At 46.2% G+C, this 16,000-nt stretch overlaps 1 protein-coding gene across 3 annotated transcripts in view; it reads left to right on the top strand.

The window, feature by feature from the left end:
* The window catches only part of nkain2 (sodium/potassium transporting ATPase interacting 2), a 159,930-nt gene that overhangs the window by 100,953 nt on the left and 42,977 nt on the right, over positions 1-16,000 (top strand). For 2 of the 3 annotated variants that reach the window (XM_041860657.1, XM_041860659.1), the window contains exon 4: positions 13,997-14,200. In XM_041860657.1, coding sequence (XP_041716591.1) covers positions 13,997-14,200 — 204 coding nt within the window. The remainder of the gene's footprint in view (positions 1-13,996; positions 14,201-16,000) is intronic. The other variant, XM_041860658.1, reaches the window with a different exon arrangement.

The raw sequence follows: 16,000 nt of genomic DNA on the forward strand, positions 1-16,000 counted from the left end.
GGGTGTGAATGTTGATAGTTTCTAGAATGTGTATTTCTATGTTGGCAGGGTGTGGTTCCCAATCAGAGGCAGCTGTCGATCGTTGTCTCTGATTGGGGATCATACTTAGGTAGCCATGTTGCCTACCTGTTTTGTGGGATCTTGTTTCTGTGTGTTTGGCTTGTTTGATGTTAGCCTGTAGAACTTCACGTTACGTTGCTTTTGTTGTTTTGTCCGGTGTTTATTTAATAAACGAACATGTACGCATACCACGCTGCACCTTGGTCCAATCCTGTATTCAACGAACGTGACAACAAAGTATTAACTTTGGGGGGGGTGAATAGTTACAGTGCTATGAAAAAGTATTTGCCCCCTTTCTAATTTTCTCTACTTTTGCATTTTTGTGATACTGAATGTTATCAGATCTTCAACCAAAACCTAATATTAGATAAAGGGAACATAAGTGAAAAAATAACACAACAATTACATATTTATTTCATTTATTTCATAAACAAAGTTATGCAACACCCAATTCCCCTGTGTGAAAAAGTAATTGCCCCCTTACACTCAATAACTGGTTGTGCCACCTTTAGCTGCAATGACTCCAACCAAATGCTTCCTGTAGTTGTTGATCAGTCTCTCACGTCGCTGTGGAGGAATTTTGGACCACTCTTCCATGCAGAACTGCTTTAACTCAGTGACGTGAAGGTTTTCAAGCATGAACTGCTCGTTTCAAGTCCTGCCACAAGATCTCAATTGGGATTAGGTCTGGACTTTGACTAGGCCATTCCAAAACTTCCAATTTGTTGCTTTTTAGCAATTTTCATGTAGACTTGATTGTGTGTTTTGGATCATTGTCTTGCTGCATGACCCAGCTGCGCTTCAGCTTGAGCTCACAGACGGATGGTCTGACATTCTCCTGTAGAATTCTCTGATACAGGTCAGAATTCATGGTTCCTTCTATTAAGGCAAATCGTCCAGGTCCTGAGGCAGCAAAGCATCCCCAAACCATCACACCACCACCACCATGCTTGACCTTTGGTATGATGTTCTTACTGTGGAATGCAGAGTTTGGTTTTCGCCAGGCATTACTGGAACCATGTCGTCCAAAAAGTTATACTTTTGAATCATCTGTCTTGATGATCATCCAGGTGCTTTTTGGCAAACTTGAGTCAACATTTTGGACGAGATGGGTCCCATTTTTTCAGGCCTCTCCGGAGATGTTCGACAGGGTTCAAGTCCGGGCCACTCAAGGACATTCAGAGACTTGTCCCGAAGCCACTCCTGCGTTGTCTTGGCTGTGTGCTTAGGGTTGTTGTCCTGTTGGAAAGTGAACTTTCGCCCCAGTCTGAGGTCCTGAGCATTCTGGAGCAGGTTTTCATCAAGGATCTCTCTGTACTTTGCTCCGTTCATCTTTCCCTCGATCCTGACTAGTCTCCCAGTCCCTGCCTCTGAAACACATCCCCACAACATAATGTTGCCACCACCATGCCTCACCGGAGGGATGGTGCCAGGATTCCTCCAGACGTGATGCTTGGCATTCAGGCCAAAGAGTTCAATCTCCAAGCGGGCTGTCAGGTGCCTTTTATTGAGGAGTGGCTTCCGTCTGGCCACTCTACCATAAAGGCCTGATTGGTGGAGTGCTGCAGAGAGGGTTGTCCTTCTGGAAGGTTCTCCCATCTCCACAGAGGAACTCTGGAGCTCTGTCAGAGTGATCATCAGGTTCTTGGTCACCTCCCTGACCAAGGCCCTTCTCCCCCAATTGCTCAGTTTGGCCGGGCGGCCAGCTCTAGGAAGAGTCTTGGTGGTTCCAAACTTCTTCCTTCTAAGAATTATGGAGTCCACTGTGTTTTTGGGGACCTGCAATGCTGCAGACATTTTTTGGTACCCTTCCAAAGATCTTTGCCTCGTTATAATCCTGTCTCGGAGCTCTACGGACAATTCCTTCGACCTCATGGCTTGGTTTTTGCTCTGACACGCACTGTCAACTGTGGGACCTTATATAGACAGTTGTGTGCCTTTCCAAATCATGTCCAATCAACTGAATTTACCACAGGTGGACTCCAATCAAGTTGTAGAAACATCTCAAGGATGGTCAATGGAAACAGGATGCACCTAAGCTCAATTTAGATTGATGAGGATGTTTATTTATTTAATCCATTTTAGAATAAGGCTGTAACGTAACCAAATGTGGCAAAAGGCAAGGGGTCTGAATACTTTCCGAATGCACTGTATGTGAAGTGTGAAAGTGTGTCAGTACAGGAGGGGACTGAGCACGCACCCCTGAGGGGCCCCCGTGTTGAGGGTCAGTGTTGCAGATGTGTTGTTGCTTACCCTCACCACCTGGGAGCGGAAGTCCAGGATCCAGTTGCAGAGGAAGGTGTTCAGTCCCAGGGTCCTTAGCTTAGTGATGAGCTTGGAGGGAACAATGGTGTTGAATGCTGAGCTGTAGTCAATGAACAGCATTCTCACATAGGTGTTCCTTTTGTCCAGGTGGGAAAGGGTAGTGTGAAGTGCAATACAGATTGTGCCATCTGTGGATCTGTTGGGGCGGTATGTGAATAGGAGTGGGTCCAGGGTTTCTGAGATGATGGTGTTGATGTCAGCCATGACCAGCATTTCATGGCTACAGATGTGAGTGCTACGGGGCGGTAGTCATTTAGACAGGTTACCTTGGCGTTCTTAGGCACAGGGACTATGGCGGTTTGCTTGAAACATGTAGGTATTAGAGACTGGGTCAGAGAGAGGTTGAAAATGTAAGTGAAGACACTTACCAGCTGGTCAACGCATGCTCTGAGTACTCGTCCTGGTAATCCATCTATGAATATTAACCTGTTTAAAGTTCTTACTCACATCGGCTACGGAGAGTGTGATCATACAGTCGTCTGGAACAGCTGGTGCTCTCACGCATGGTTCAGTTTTGCTTGCCTTGAAGCGAGCATAGAAGGCATTTAGCTCGTCTGGTAGGTTCACATCACTGGGCCTTCCAAAGGGTTTCCCTTTGTAATCCATGATAGTTTGCAAACCCTGCCACATCCGACAAGCGTCAGAGCTGGTGTAGTAGGATCCGATCTTAGTCCTGTATTGAAGCTTTGCCTGTCTGATGGTTCGTCGGGGGGCATGGCGTGATTTCTTATAAGCGTCCGGATTAGTGTCCTGCTCCTCAGTGTGGATGTTGCCTGTAATCCATAGCTTCTGGTTGGGATATGTACGTATGGTCACTGTGGGGACAACGTCGTCGATGCATTATTAATGAAGACAGTGAATGATGTGGTAAACTCCTCAATGCCATCGGATGAATCCCGGAACATATTCCAGTCTGTGCTAGCGAAACATCCACTTCATCGGACCACTACCGTATTGAGCGTGTCACTGGTACTTCCTGTTTGAGTTTTTGCTTGTAAACAGGAATCAAGAGGATAGAGTTATGGTCCGATTTGCCAAATGGAGGGCAGGGGTTAGCTTTGTATGCGTCTCTGTGTGGTAGAAAGGAGGTAAAACGGATTTAAGTTTTCCTGCATTAAAATCACCAGCCACTAAATTATATGTCAAGTAATGTAACTGCATGTTAGTGTGGTCTCCTTCATTTTGTGTTATGGGAGGTTATTAAAGGATAACTGGATGCCTTGGATAGTGTTAATAATAATGTAAGATGTTTGACAGTGTGTGTGTGTAGCTCTGCTGTAAGTGCATCTGTGGACACAGAACACTTTGCTATTCCATCCTCATTAGCCACCAAGCCTCAGTATTCTTAAAGTTCACACTGAACTAATGCATCTTTCCCATGGTGCAATTAATGTTGCATGAAAGCCACTTGAGACTTGCTAAGAGTCTTTGTTTTAAATATAAACTTTCTCTGAATATGTCACATTTTAATCGATAGGAAACACAAGTATTCTATTGCTTAACAAGACAATTATTTCCCAATCTAATTCAGTGTATTCTGTTGGTTCTCCTTGTACCACATACACTTGAACGATCAGCCTAGTCATAGTTATCAGCCATTGGTTCAGCATGTATTTGTCAAAGGAAATTCAGAGAAAATACTGAAAATACCAAAGTCTGACTTCTTCAACTCGTTCGCTGATTATAGGTATTGATCTAAGAGCCAAGTTTTTTTTCCATATTGATCCTTTCCAAATACCTTCAGATTGCTTTCTCTCAATGTCATTCCCCAGTTCTGATTATAATGAGTCACCCCTCGAACATTCCTACAGAAAGCGTACTAAGCGCTGCGTAGCAGGAATTAAATTCAAAGACACACCCGGGATTGTTTAGTGGTATTTTAATAGATTTTTTTTTTCTGTCTCATACTGTACTTCATGCTGACTTCGATAGGCATTCAAATATAGAAAAGCTGCTCTCTCGAGCTCTTCCTGTGCGCTGCAGGGAATTTTGCCCCCCTGCTACCATGGAAAGAATGAGAAATGTTCCTAGTCCTTTAGTGTGGAACATCTGGGTCTCTTTCATAGCTGGCTGTTGTGCTTAGCAGTGTGACTGTCCCTCTTTTGTGTTCAAACAACCAAGTCCCCCCAACCAGGGCTAGCGAAGCATGTTTTGTATACGGTACCTTGAAAGTACTGTTGCAGGAATGTACTGGTGGTGTCTAAAATATATCTACAGAATAACTCACTCAGATACCACTCTCATAAAAGTGTACCCATCCAATTGTGTAGGCCTTTGTAGTGTCAGTGCTTTTGATGCTCAATCAATGTAATATTTGAAAGGTTGTAGCCTATTTGAATTCATTGAATTAGTTCTGGCTTTCTAAGGATTCTCTGGCTGATGAAACAGCAAGACAGTACAAAGCCCTAAAAACGGAACCCACAGGGACGTAGACAGCAAAGTAAAGCCTCCTTTAATACTTTTCTTTGTTCCCTTCAGATTTAAGATAGATACTGCATATGGCTGATTCTCTGGTGACTTAGTTTCTTCTACTTAGTTATCAGGGATGTGTTAGTCTATCCTTTATCAGTCATCAAGTATGGACAACGACAACAAGCCCAGTCATCATCACCTTACTATTTAGGAGGAGTAATAACAACCAGTCAACTCTCAGTGACACCCAACTCTCACGCTGTCCTTGTACTGGTTCCAAATTATGCTGAACCAGTCAGTCAGAGGGTAGTGGAAAAGTGTTTGACTGCTAGTAAGGCAGGCAGCCCTGTATTACTGAAGATGGAACAGTGATGAGCTGAGCTGAACGCTCACCACTCATTCTATCCCGCAATTTGACTGGTGATGGATGTTGTTTATCCACACGACTGGCGTTCATTACAGGACTGGCGTCCTCTTCTTCTCTTCACGTCTAGCAGTCTTTATTTACCACTTGTCTGTCTTCATACGAGGAGGCACACCTGTCAAACGGCATGAGGCACCGAGCCGGTCTGCTCTCAGTGCTAGGGGACAGGCAGAGGTGTGCTAGTCCTTCAAGTGTGTTTAGGACGACTGTACATAAGATTGCACATTAGAGCAGGCAATTGTGGTATCACAGGTCAAGTACTCAGCAAGTTACAAGCGTTTTCACATTTCTTTAATGTATTTCATGTATTTGTTAGTCCACTATGTGGATTGTTATGTAATTACAATCTGAAATAGTTGAGCAGTCTGGCACTAGACCTACTGGATACGGCCTTGAGTGTCTGATTGTATTAGAGAGCCTGTTGTATCAATACCCACTCCTCAATGAGACAAACAAGCAGATAAAAAAGATGCTGTGGGTGTGTTGTTTGGCAAGGCTCCAGCAAAACGTCTCCCCCTGATGTGTATTTCAAGATGAATTAAAAGCAGTTTATCACAACACCCACATCCTGCTGTGGACAAACACTGGCACCATTTCTTGAGGCAGAGGAGTGATAGATCTTGATATGGCCTTTAAACAACAGGCAATAATGCCACTGACACCAATCCCCCAGATGACTCATTCTATTCTGCAGGAGAAAAGAAAAGTGGGAGCTGGTTGACAAGTGTTGGTAGGAAGAAAGTAAATTGGGTGGTGTTACTTGGCTTTGTAAGTGAGACGGAATGTTTGTCTCAATGCCAATAACCAAAGTTTTATGCTAAAATATCCGATACACTGCAGAGCGGGCAATAGGACATCTAGGGCTGGAAGGCACACTTGTCTGATTTAAGCAGTGCTCTTAAATGTGAGTTGAAATGTCAAAATGCAGGTCTTTAGGGAGAGTTTAGCACAGGCTGATAATGTGTGCATCGAATATATTCAGTCATGGGTTCGTAGGTGTGAGAACAGGGTAGAGGTTAGGGAGCTAGATGTACCATTTCTGAGATGGATTTTGTGAATGTTTTATTCCCTCTTCATTTGTTATAGCTTTAGGATGTGTGCATGCACACTTCTCGCTCAGTACCCACTAGAATTATCCTCAGCTTGTATAGTTGGTGATGACTCAAATGACCCAGGGTTTCACGACTACTTTCCTACACCAGCGTTTGGATCGCTAGCACTGGAAATGGCACAGAAAAACCCTAACCCTAACCCTTTCTTCCGTCACGTGATTGTAGAATTAATGGCATACAAAAGCTGAATGCATGTTGGCTCAGTTTTACTCTCTGTGTAGTCTTGTTCTGCTCAGAATTAATAGCCTTCCGAGACGCCGGGAAAATAATTGTGTTGCAACATGTTAAGCGAAGCTTTTAACTTAACTGAAAACATTACCAAAGCAGCACTAGCTCAATGCTTTTTCCACTCTAGAATGATAGATGATTCTTTAAAACAAATTTCATAATAGGCTCATTCGTGAAAGTAAAATACACATTGAATTAAATTAGAATCTCAACCTCCTATAGGCAATGCAGCCTTTTTAAAGAGTAGGGAAGTGGTAGCGTAGAGAAGTTACAGAGGTGAGGTTTTTCATCCTTTTAGCCATTGTTCCATGCCAACAAACACATTTTAGCTTGATTAGAATATTGTGGAGCGCTGGGTGTTTGACCTGCGTTGTTAAATCACTGCCAGACTGACTGAGGTGTAATCGTGCTTAAGCTTGAGCACATAATTGCACTGACTCCACTATTGCAGGGGAAAGCATTGGTAGTAGCTGAACACCTACAATAGAAAATCCATTGTAGATATGTGACCGACCAGCTAGATTCAGTCTAACGTAGCAACATTTGAAATGGTGTTTTTTACATTGGATAAAATTAGAGACTCAGAGCTAGAAAATTGTATATCATACACTACAGTTGAGGAACAATGGGAAACTAATTCTGCTTTGAAAGTTGATAAACTTGTAACTTGTAAAAATCACTTCTCTTCTTTGTCTACACCCATTCAGCATCGTTCACACCCTTTTAAGCTTTAGCCCCACCCATCTCTTTAAGGATTCACATGTGAGGCTATGTACTAAACAACCAAAGATTTCAAGACTAAAGGCTGGTTTATACTACGGGTGTGTTCGTAAATTTAATCTGGAGTGCCAGAGTGTGCTCTGGGCGTTTGTAATATTGTCACGATCGTCTGAGGAAACGGACCAATACGCAGCGTGTTGAGCGAACATCGTAGACTTTATTATAAAGAAACCACGATCAAAACAACAAACCAAAATTGACGAAAGTGAAGTTCAATACTGATAATGACTAACAGCAACAAGGAAACAAAAACCCACAAAACCAAGGTGAAACCACACAGTATAAATATGGCTCCCAATCAGAGATAACGAGCCGACAGCTGACACTCGTTACCTCCGATTGGGAGTCATATGACTAAATCAACATCAAAACCAAACATAGAAATGAAACAACTAGATCCCACATAGAACTACACCCAAATGAAAATGACAACCCTGGCTCACTACTAAGAGTCCCGGAGCCAGAACGTCACAGTACCCCCCCCTAAAGGCGCGGACTGCGACCGCGCCTCACAACCCCACAATAGGGGAGGCTGGGTGGGTGTTGCTCCCCGGAGGCGGTTCCGGCTCCGGGCTTGACCACCACCCCACTATAGTTACTACCCGCTTTCTTAACCTCCTCCCAATGACCACCCTCCACTTAAACCCACCTGGATTAAGGGGGCAGCACCGGACTAAGAGGCAGCACCAGGCTGAGGGACAGCACCGGACTAAGGGGCAGCACTGGACTAAGGGGCAGCACTGGACTAAGGGGCAGCACCTGACTAAATGGCGGATCCTGGCTGGCTGGCTCTGGCGGATCCTGGCTGGACGGCTCTGGCGGATCCTGGCTGGGCCGGCTCTGGCGGATCCTGGCTGGACGGCTCATGGCTGGCTGACGGATCTGGCTGCTCATGGCTGGCTGACGGATCTGGCTGCTCATGGCTGGCTGACGGATCTGGCTGCTCATGGCTGGCGGAAGGCTCTGGCTGATCCCGTCTGGCGGAAGGCTCTGGCTGCTCCTGGCTGGCGGAAGGCTCTGGCTGATCCGGTCTGACGGAAGGCTCTGGCTGATCCGGTCTGGCGGAAGGCTCTGGCTGATCCGGTCTGGCGGAAGGCTCTGGCTGATCCTGTCTGGCGGAAGGCTCTGGCTGATCCTGTCTGGCGGAAGGCTCTGGCTGATCCTGTCTGGCGGAGAGCTCTAGCGGCTCCGGTCTGGCGGACGGCTCTGAAGGCTCATGGCAGACGGGCGGCTTTGCAGGCTCAGTACAGACGGGCAGTTCAGACGGCGTTGGGCAGACGGACAGTTCAGACGGCGTTGGGCAGACGGGCAGTTCAGGCGCCGTTGGGCAGACGGGCAGTTCAGACGGCGTTGGGCAGACGGACAGTTCAGGCGCCGTTGGGCAGACGGGCAGTTCAGGCGGCGTTGGGCAGACGGGGCAGTTCAGACGGCGTTGGGCAGACGGACAGTTCAGGCCCCGTTGGGCAGACGGCAGACTCTGGCCGTCTGAGGCGCACCGTAGGCCTGGTGCGTGGTGCCGGAACTGGAGGTACCGGGCTGAGGACACGCATCTCAGGGCTAGTGCGGGGAGAAGCAACAGGGCATGCTTGGCCCTGGGGACGCACCGTAGGCCTGATGCGTGGTGCCGGAACTGGAGGTACCGGGCTGAGGACACGCATCTCAGGGCTAGTGCGGGGAGAAGCAACAGGGCATGCTTGGCCCTGGGGACGCACCGTAGGCCTGATGCGTGGTGCCGGAACTGGAGGTACCGGGCTGAGGACACGCATCTCAGGGCTAGTGCGGGAAGCAGCAACAGGGCATGCTTGGCCCTGGGGACGCACATAAGGCCTAGTGCGGAGAGCAGCAACAGGGCATGCTGGACCCTGGGGACGCACATAAGGCCTAGTGCGGAGAGCAGGAACAGGCCGGGCTGGGCTGGCGACGCGCACCGTATCTCTGGTGCGAGAGGCCGGAACAGGCCGGGCCGGGCTGGCGGCGCACCGTATCCCTGGTGCGTGGAGTAGGAACAGGCCGGGCTGGGCTGGCGACGCGCACCGTATCCCCGGTGCGAGTGGCCGGAACAGGCCGGGCCGGGCTGGCGAAGCGCACCGTATCCCTGGTGCGTGGAGTAGGAACAGGCCGGGCTGAGCTGGCGACGCGCACCGTATCCCTGGTGCGAGTGGCCGGAACAGGCCGGGCCGGGCTGGCGTAGCACACCGTGGACCTGGTGCTTGGAGTAGGAACAGGCCGGTCCGTACCGGAACACACACCACTGGCCTCAACCGAGGATCAGGAACGGGCCGGACCGGACTGGCAACACACATCAGTCTTTCACGCCGTGCCACACACACTTCCCTCCCTCTACTCGCCAATGGCTCCCGTACTCCGTTAGCCTTCTCTCCTTTTCTCCCTGTGGCAGCCTCCTGCTGCCCAGCCGCTAAGCCATGTGCCCCCCAAAAAATTTTTTTTGGGGTTGCCTCCGATCCTTCCGACGATGGCCCTGCCGATGCCGTTGCTCCTCTCGCCGTCGCCTCTCCACCGTCTCGTTCCATGGTCGGCGATCCATACCATCCAGGATCTCCTCCCAAGTCCAGGACCCTTTACCGTCCAACAGTTCCTCCCATGTCCAGACCCTTTGCTCCTGGACGCGCTGCTTGGTCCTTTTATGGTGGGTTTTTCTGTCACGATCGTCTGAGGAAACGGACCAATACGCAGCGTGTTGAGCGAACATCGTAGACTTTATTATAAAGAAACCACGATCAAAACAACAAACCAAAATTGACGAAAGTGAAGTTCAATACTGATAATGACTAACAGCAACAAGGAAACAAAAACCCACAAAACCAAGGTGAAACCACACAGTATAAATATGGCTCCCAATCAGAGATAACGAGCCGACAGCTGACACTCGTTACCTCCGATTGGGAGTCATATGACTAAATCAACATCAAAACCAAACATAGAAATGAAACAACTAGATCCCACATAGAACTACACCCAAATGAAAATGACAACCCTGGCTCACTACTAAGAGTCCCGGAGCCAGAACGTCACAAATATCAGAGCTTGTCAGATTGGCCGTTCGTAAATTCAGAGCATTTCGCTCTCAGAGCGCACACTGGACGCTCTGGCCGAAAAGTAGGGTTGATCCAAGCGTTCTGACCTAACAACAGCAGTCAAGCACCCAAGCTAACTGGCTAACTTGCTAGCTACTTCCAGACACAAATGAGAGAACAGCTCACTCTGACCATTTTACTCTCCCTAGCAGAGCTGGTTAGGGTGTTTTTATGTTATCCAGAGGATTGGTGACTGCAACTGTGCTGCTGGCAACAATGTAAATACACTTTTTTTTACCAACGTTTACTGACACCAGCCATATTCAACGGGTGTTGAGCGTTTGTAAATTCGTCAGTTATTCTGCGCTCTGGCACACTCAGACGAGAGCACTCTGAAATCGGAGTAGATAGCCAGAGTGAATTTACCAGCTACATCTATCGACAGTTGTCGCAGTGACATCATAAACATTCTATTGAAATAGTTAATTGCATAGTGGAGTCTTTTGTTTAAACAAGTATCTTGCTAGCTAAACTAAGAACCATAATCCCAACTCATAACATTACTACCCTGCATGAATCTGCAGGTAGCTAACCAAACAGGTTGAATGTTAGCTAGCTAACATTAGGCTATAACTAGCAATGCAAATGGCTCTGAGATACGAATAATATTACTACACAGATCATACATGTAACGTTAGCTAGCTAGCCAGCCAGCTAACGTAAGTTAGCTAGCTAACAGTACACTTTAACTTGAAATGAAAACAACTTTCCGACAAAATTAGAAATGTGTAATATCTGAAAATGTAGCTAGCTAGACTCTCTTACCCGCATACATGGATGGACGCTTCTCCCTCTCTGTCATGGATGCCATGGTTTCCCTTAGTTTGAAGATGTAATCCGGAGCCTTCTGTGTTTTCTTTTTTCTACTTTTTCTACTTTTTTCGTGTTCATATTTGCAATGAAACGGCAGAATTTTCTCCATCTCCTTAGCTATCCGCCAGAAAGTGTAGAGCAACACTTATGCAGTTCTACTACGTGATATCTTTTTAAAAAGCCACGTTAGAAAGGATTACCTACACATACTGACCAGCTCGTATTATAGACAGAAGCGTGCTTCATGCCAGACCAATCCAAACTCACCTCTTGGCATGTCTAGCCCACTCATTATCTCAGCCAATCATGGCTAGCGGGAAGGTTGCTGTCTTTTTCCATGGCTAAACCAACTAGACTCGTAATTTAACAAATTTATTCGTATTTACAGATGGCATATACGTTTGTTATTAAGGCACATTAAAGTTCACATGTTCCAGAAGGCATTTCTGCCAAAAAACAAATTTTGATTAAAAACAAAGTTTATGTCCAAATGGCGCTCCTGTGAAGTAGTGACGCGCGACATACGGCTAGTTTCCTAAAACGAGTCACATACACTCAAAACTTACTAAACTATCTATCATTTCTATAAAAAATAGCTCAATATGAATGTCACCTCAATATTAATGTTGTCCCCTTTCCCCACACTCCTGATCTACAGTACAGTAGTATCAACAGTGAGGGAAAAAAGTATTTGATCCCCTGTTGATTTTGTACGTTTGCCCACTGACAAAGAAATGATCAGTCTATACTTTTAATGGTAGGTTTATTTGAACAGTGAGAGACAGAATAACAACAAAAAAGTCCAGAAAAACACATGTAAAAAATGTTATTAATTGATTTGCATTTTAATGAGGGAAATAAGTATTTGACCCCCTCTCAATCAGAAAGATTTCTGGCTCCCAGGTTTCTTTTATACAGGTAACGAGCTGAGATTAGGAGCACACTCTTAAAGCGAGTGCTCCTAATCTCAGCTTGTTACCTGTATAAAAGACACCTGTCCACAGAAGCAATCAATCAATCAGATTCCAAACTCTCCACCATGGCCAAGACCAAAGAGCTCTCCAAGGATGTCAGGGACAAGATTGTAGACCTACACAAGGCTGGAATGGGCTACAAGACCATCACCAAGCAGCTTGGTGAGAAGGTGACAACAGTTGGTGCGATTATTCGCAAATGGAAGAAACACAAAAGAACTGTCAATCTCCCTCGGCCTGGGGCTCCATGCAAGATCTCACCTTGTGGAGTTGCAATGATCATGAGAACGGTGAGGAATCAGCCCAGAACTTCACGGGAGGATCTTGTCAATGATCTCAAGGCAGCTGGGACCATAGTCACCAAGAAAACAATTGGTAACACACTACGCCGTGAAGGACTGAAATCCTGCAGCGCCCGCAAGGTCCCCCTACTCAACAAAGCACATATACAGGGCCGTCTGAAGTTTGCCAATGAACACCTGAATGATTCAGAGGAGAACTGGGTGAAAGTGTTGTGGTCAGATGAGACCAAAATCGAGCTCTTTGGCATCAACTCAACTCGCCGTGTTTGGAGGAGGAGGAATGCTGCCTATGACCCCAAGAACACCATCCCCACCGTCAAACATGGAGGTGGAAACATTATGCTTTGGGGGTGTTTTTCTGCTAAGGGGACAGGACAACTTCACCGCATCAAAAGGGACGATGGACGGGGCCATGTACCGTCACATCTTGGTTGAGAACCTCCTTCCCTCAGCCAGGGCATTGAAAATGGGTCGTGGATGGGTATTCCAGCATGACAATGACCCAAAACAAACGGCCAAGGCAACAAAGGAGTGGCTCAAGAAGAAGCACATTAAGGACCTGGAGTGGCCTAGCCAGTCTCCAGACCTTAATCCCATAGACAATCTGTGGAGGGAGCTGAAGGTTCGAGTTGCCAAATGTCAGCCTCGAAACCTTAATGACTTGGAGAAGATCTGCAAAGAGGAGTGGGACAAAATCCCTCCTGAGATGTGTGCAAACCTGGTGGCCAACTACAAGAAATGTCTGACCTCTGTGATTGCCAACAAGGGTTTTGCCACCAAGTACTAAGTCATGTTTTGCAGAGGGGTCAAATACTTATTTCCCTCATTAAAATGCAAATCAATTTATAACATTTTTGACATGCGTTTTTCTGGATTTTTTTGTTCTTATTCTGTCTCTCACTGTTGAAATAAACCTACCATTAAAATTATAGACTGATCATGTCTTTGTCAGCGGGCAAACGTACAAAATCAGCAGGGGATCAAATACTTTTTTCGCCCCCCCACACCTCTCTCTCTCTCTCTCTCTTTCTCTCTCTCAACTCAATTCAATTTAAGGGCTTTATTGGCAAGGGAAACATATGTTAACATTGTTAAAGCAAGTGAAGTAGATAGTAAACGAAAGTGAAATAAATAATAAATATTAACAATAACATTACACTCACAAAAGTTCCAAAAGAATAAAGACATTTCAAATGTAATATTATGTATATATACAGTGTTGTAACAATGTGCAAATAGTTAAAATACAAATGGGGAAATAAACATAAATATGTTTGTTCTTCACTGGTTGCCCTTTTCTTGTGGCAACAGGTCACAAATCTTGCTGCTGTGATGGCACACTGTGGTATTTCACCCAGTAGATAAGGGAGTTTATCAAAATTGGGTTTGTTTTCGAATTCTTTGTGGATCTCTGTAATCTGAGGGAAATATGTGTCTCTAATATGGTCTCTCTCTCTCTCCTTTCTGCCAGCAGGACAGTGACTTGATCATGACCTTCAACATCTCTATGCACCGGTCCTGGTGGATGGAGAACGGTCCAGGCTGCAGGGTGACCCCGGTCACCCCCCCTCCATCCTGGGCCCCAGAGGACCACCGCTACATCAGCATCGCAGGCTGTCTGCTGGAGTACCAGTATGTGGAGGTGGCCCACAGCTCCCTGCAGATCCTCCTGGCTGTAAGTATAGTAGGCCTCTCTATATGTTTGTCTCTGCCTGCTACCAGCTACCCTCTCTCTCATCTACAGGTAACTGCTAAAATAAAGGAAACATCAACATAATAAAGTGTCAACGTGATCAAGACAAAGGAGATGATTGTGGACTACAGGAAAAAGAGGACCGAGCACGCCCCCATTCTCATCGACGGGGCTGTAGTGGAGCAGGTTGAGAGCTTCAAGTTCCTTGGTGTCCACATCACCAACAAACTATCATGGTCCAAACACACCAAGACAGTTGTGAAGAGGGCACGACAAAGCCTATTCCCCCTCAGGAGGCTGAAAAGATTTGGCATGGGTCCTCAGATCCTCAAAAGGTTATACAGCTGCACCATCGAGAGCACCCTGACTGGTTGCATCAATGCCTGGTATGGCAACTGCTCGGCCTCCGACCTCAAGGCACTACAGAGGGTAGTGCGTATGGCCCAGTACATCACTTGGGCCAAGCTTCCTGCCACCCAGGACCTCTATATCAGGCGGTGTCAGAGGAAGGTCCTAAAAATTGTCAAAGACTCCAGCCACCCTAGTCATGCACTGTTCTCTCTGCTACCGCACGGCATATGGTACCGGAGCGCAGTGGCGGCTCCTGAAAAAATTCTCAGGAGGGGCAATTTTTCTGATGATTTAGGTGACCTACACACATTTAAAAAAAGATATGTCCAGCAACAACATGAAGACAGGGGCAGCATATAAGTCAATACCAGAAGCATTTATTGACTGATCTCAAAAGTGTTGGCTTACCAGGGTTGGTGGAGCCCTCAGTTTCATCTTTGCCTCGCAAAGCTAACTCAAACACTCCGCAAAACTTCACACACTGGATTAGCCGGCTGAGGATGTGGCGGTTCTTGCTAATGTCGTAGTAAATATATTTGTTATAGTGAATATGGAATATGATATGTTGAGTAAAATGTTGTGCTAAGATCTATTTAGGTCAGGAGCTGGTTATAAGTTCTGTTCCTATCCAATAACAATGGACAAAAGGGTCCTATCTTGTCAGCCTTGTCAGCAGGTGGCCAAGGACAACACCCACGCCATAGGCCTCTCAGTTCTTCCAACTCACGAGTTCTTGCTCTGAGGACACACACACACACAAACACACACACACACACATCATCACTGTTAAACACACACACACACACACACATCATCACTGTTAAACACACACACACACACACACACACACAAAAATCCCCTCTCTTAGGCTGAACATTTGAAGACAGAGAACCCGACTCAGAGCCAATGCAACAGTGACAGTAGCCTGCAGGGGACCTCGCCCAACTCATCAGGACCAATCAGAAGATCAGAACTACTAGATTGAACCTACTTCATTTATTGCATAAAATGTCTGCACACAATGTTTCGGGGCTCTCTTCAGATAATAATAATAATAATAATAATAATAATAATATGCCATTTAGCAGACGCTTTTATCCAAAGCGACTTACAGTCATGCGTGCATACATTTTTGTGTATGGGTGGTCCCGGGATTGAACCCACTACCTTGGCGTTACAAGCACCATGCTCTACCAGCTGAGCTACAGAAAGTGGATACTCATGGATGCGCATTGCAATTGTAAAATGTCAACACAATTGGAGACACCACGTCATTTTTGGAGACATGTTATTGACAGTAAACTATTGTAGATGCGACTGCTAACTAACTAAAACATTTTAGCTGGCTAGCTAATCATCTTAGCTAAATGTGGGGCAAACAATTCAGTTATTTACCGTTAATTTGAGGGATTGGGGTGAAAGAAATCGAGT

This window comes from Coregonus clupeaformis, chromosome 33, assembly GCF_020615455.1.
Source record: "Coregonus clupeaformis isolate EN_2021a chromosome 33, ASM2061545v1, whole genome shotgun sequence".
NCBI lineage: Eukaryota > Metazoa > Chordata > Actinopteri > Salmoniformes > Salmonidae > Coregonus > Coregonus clupeaformis.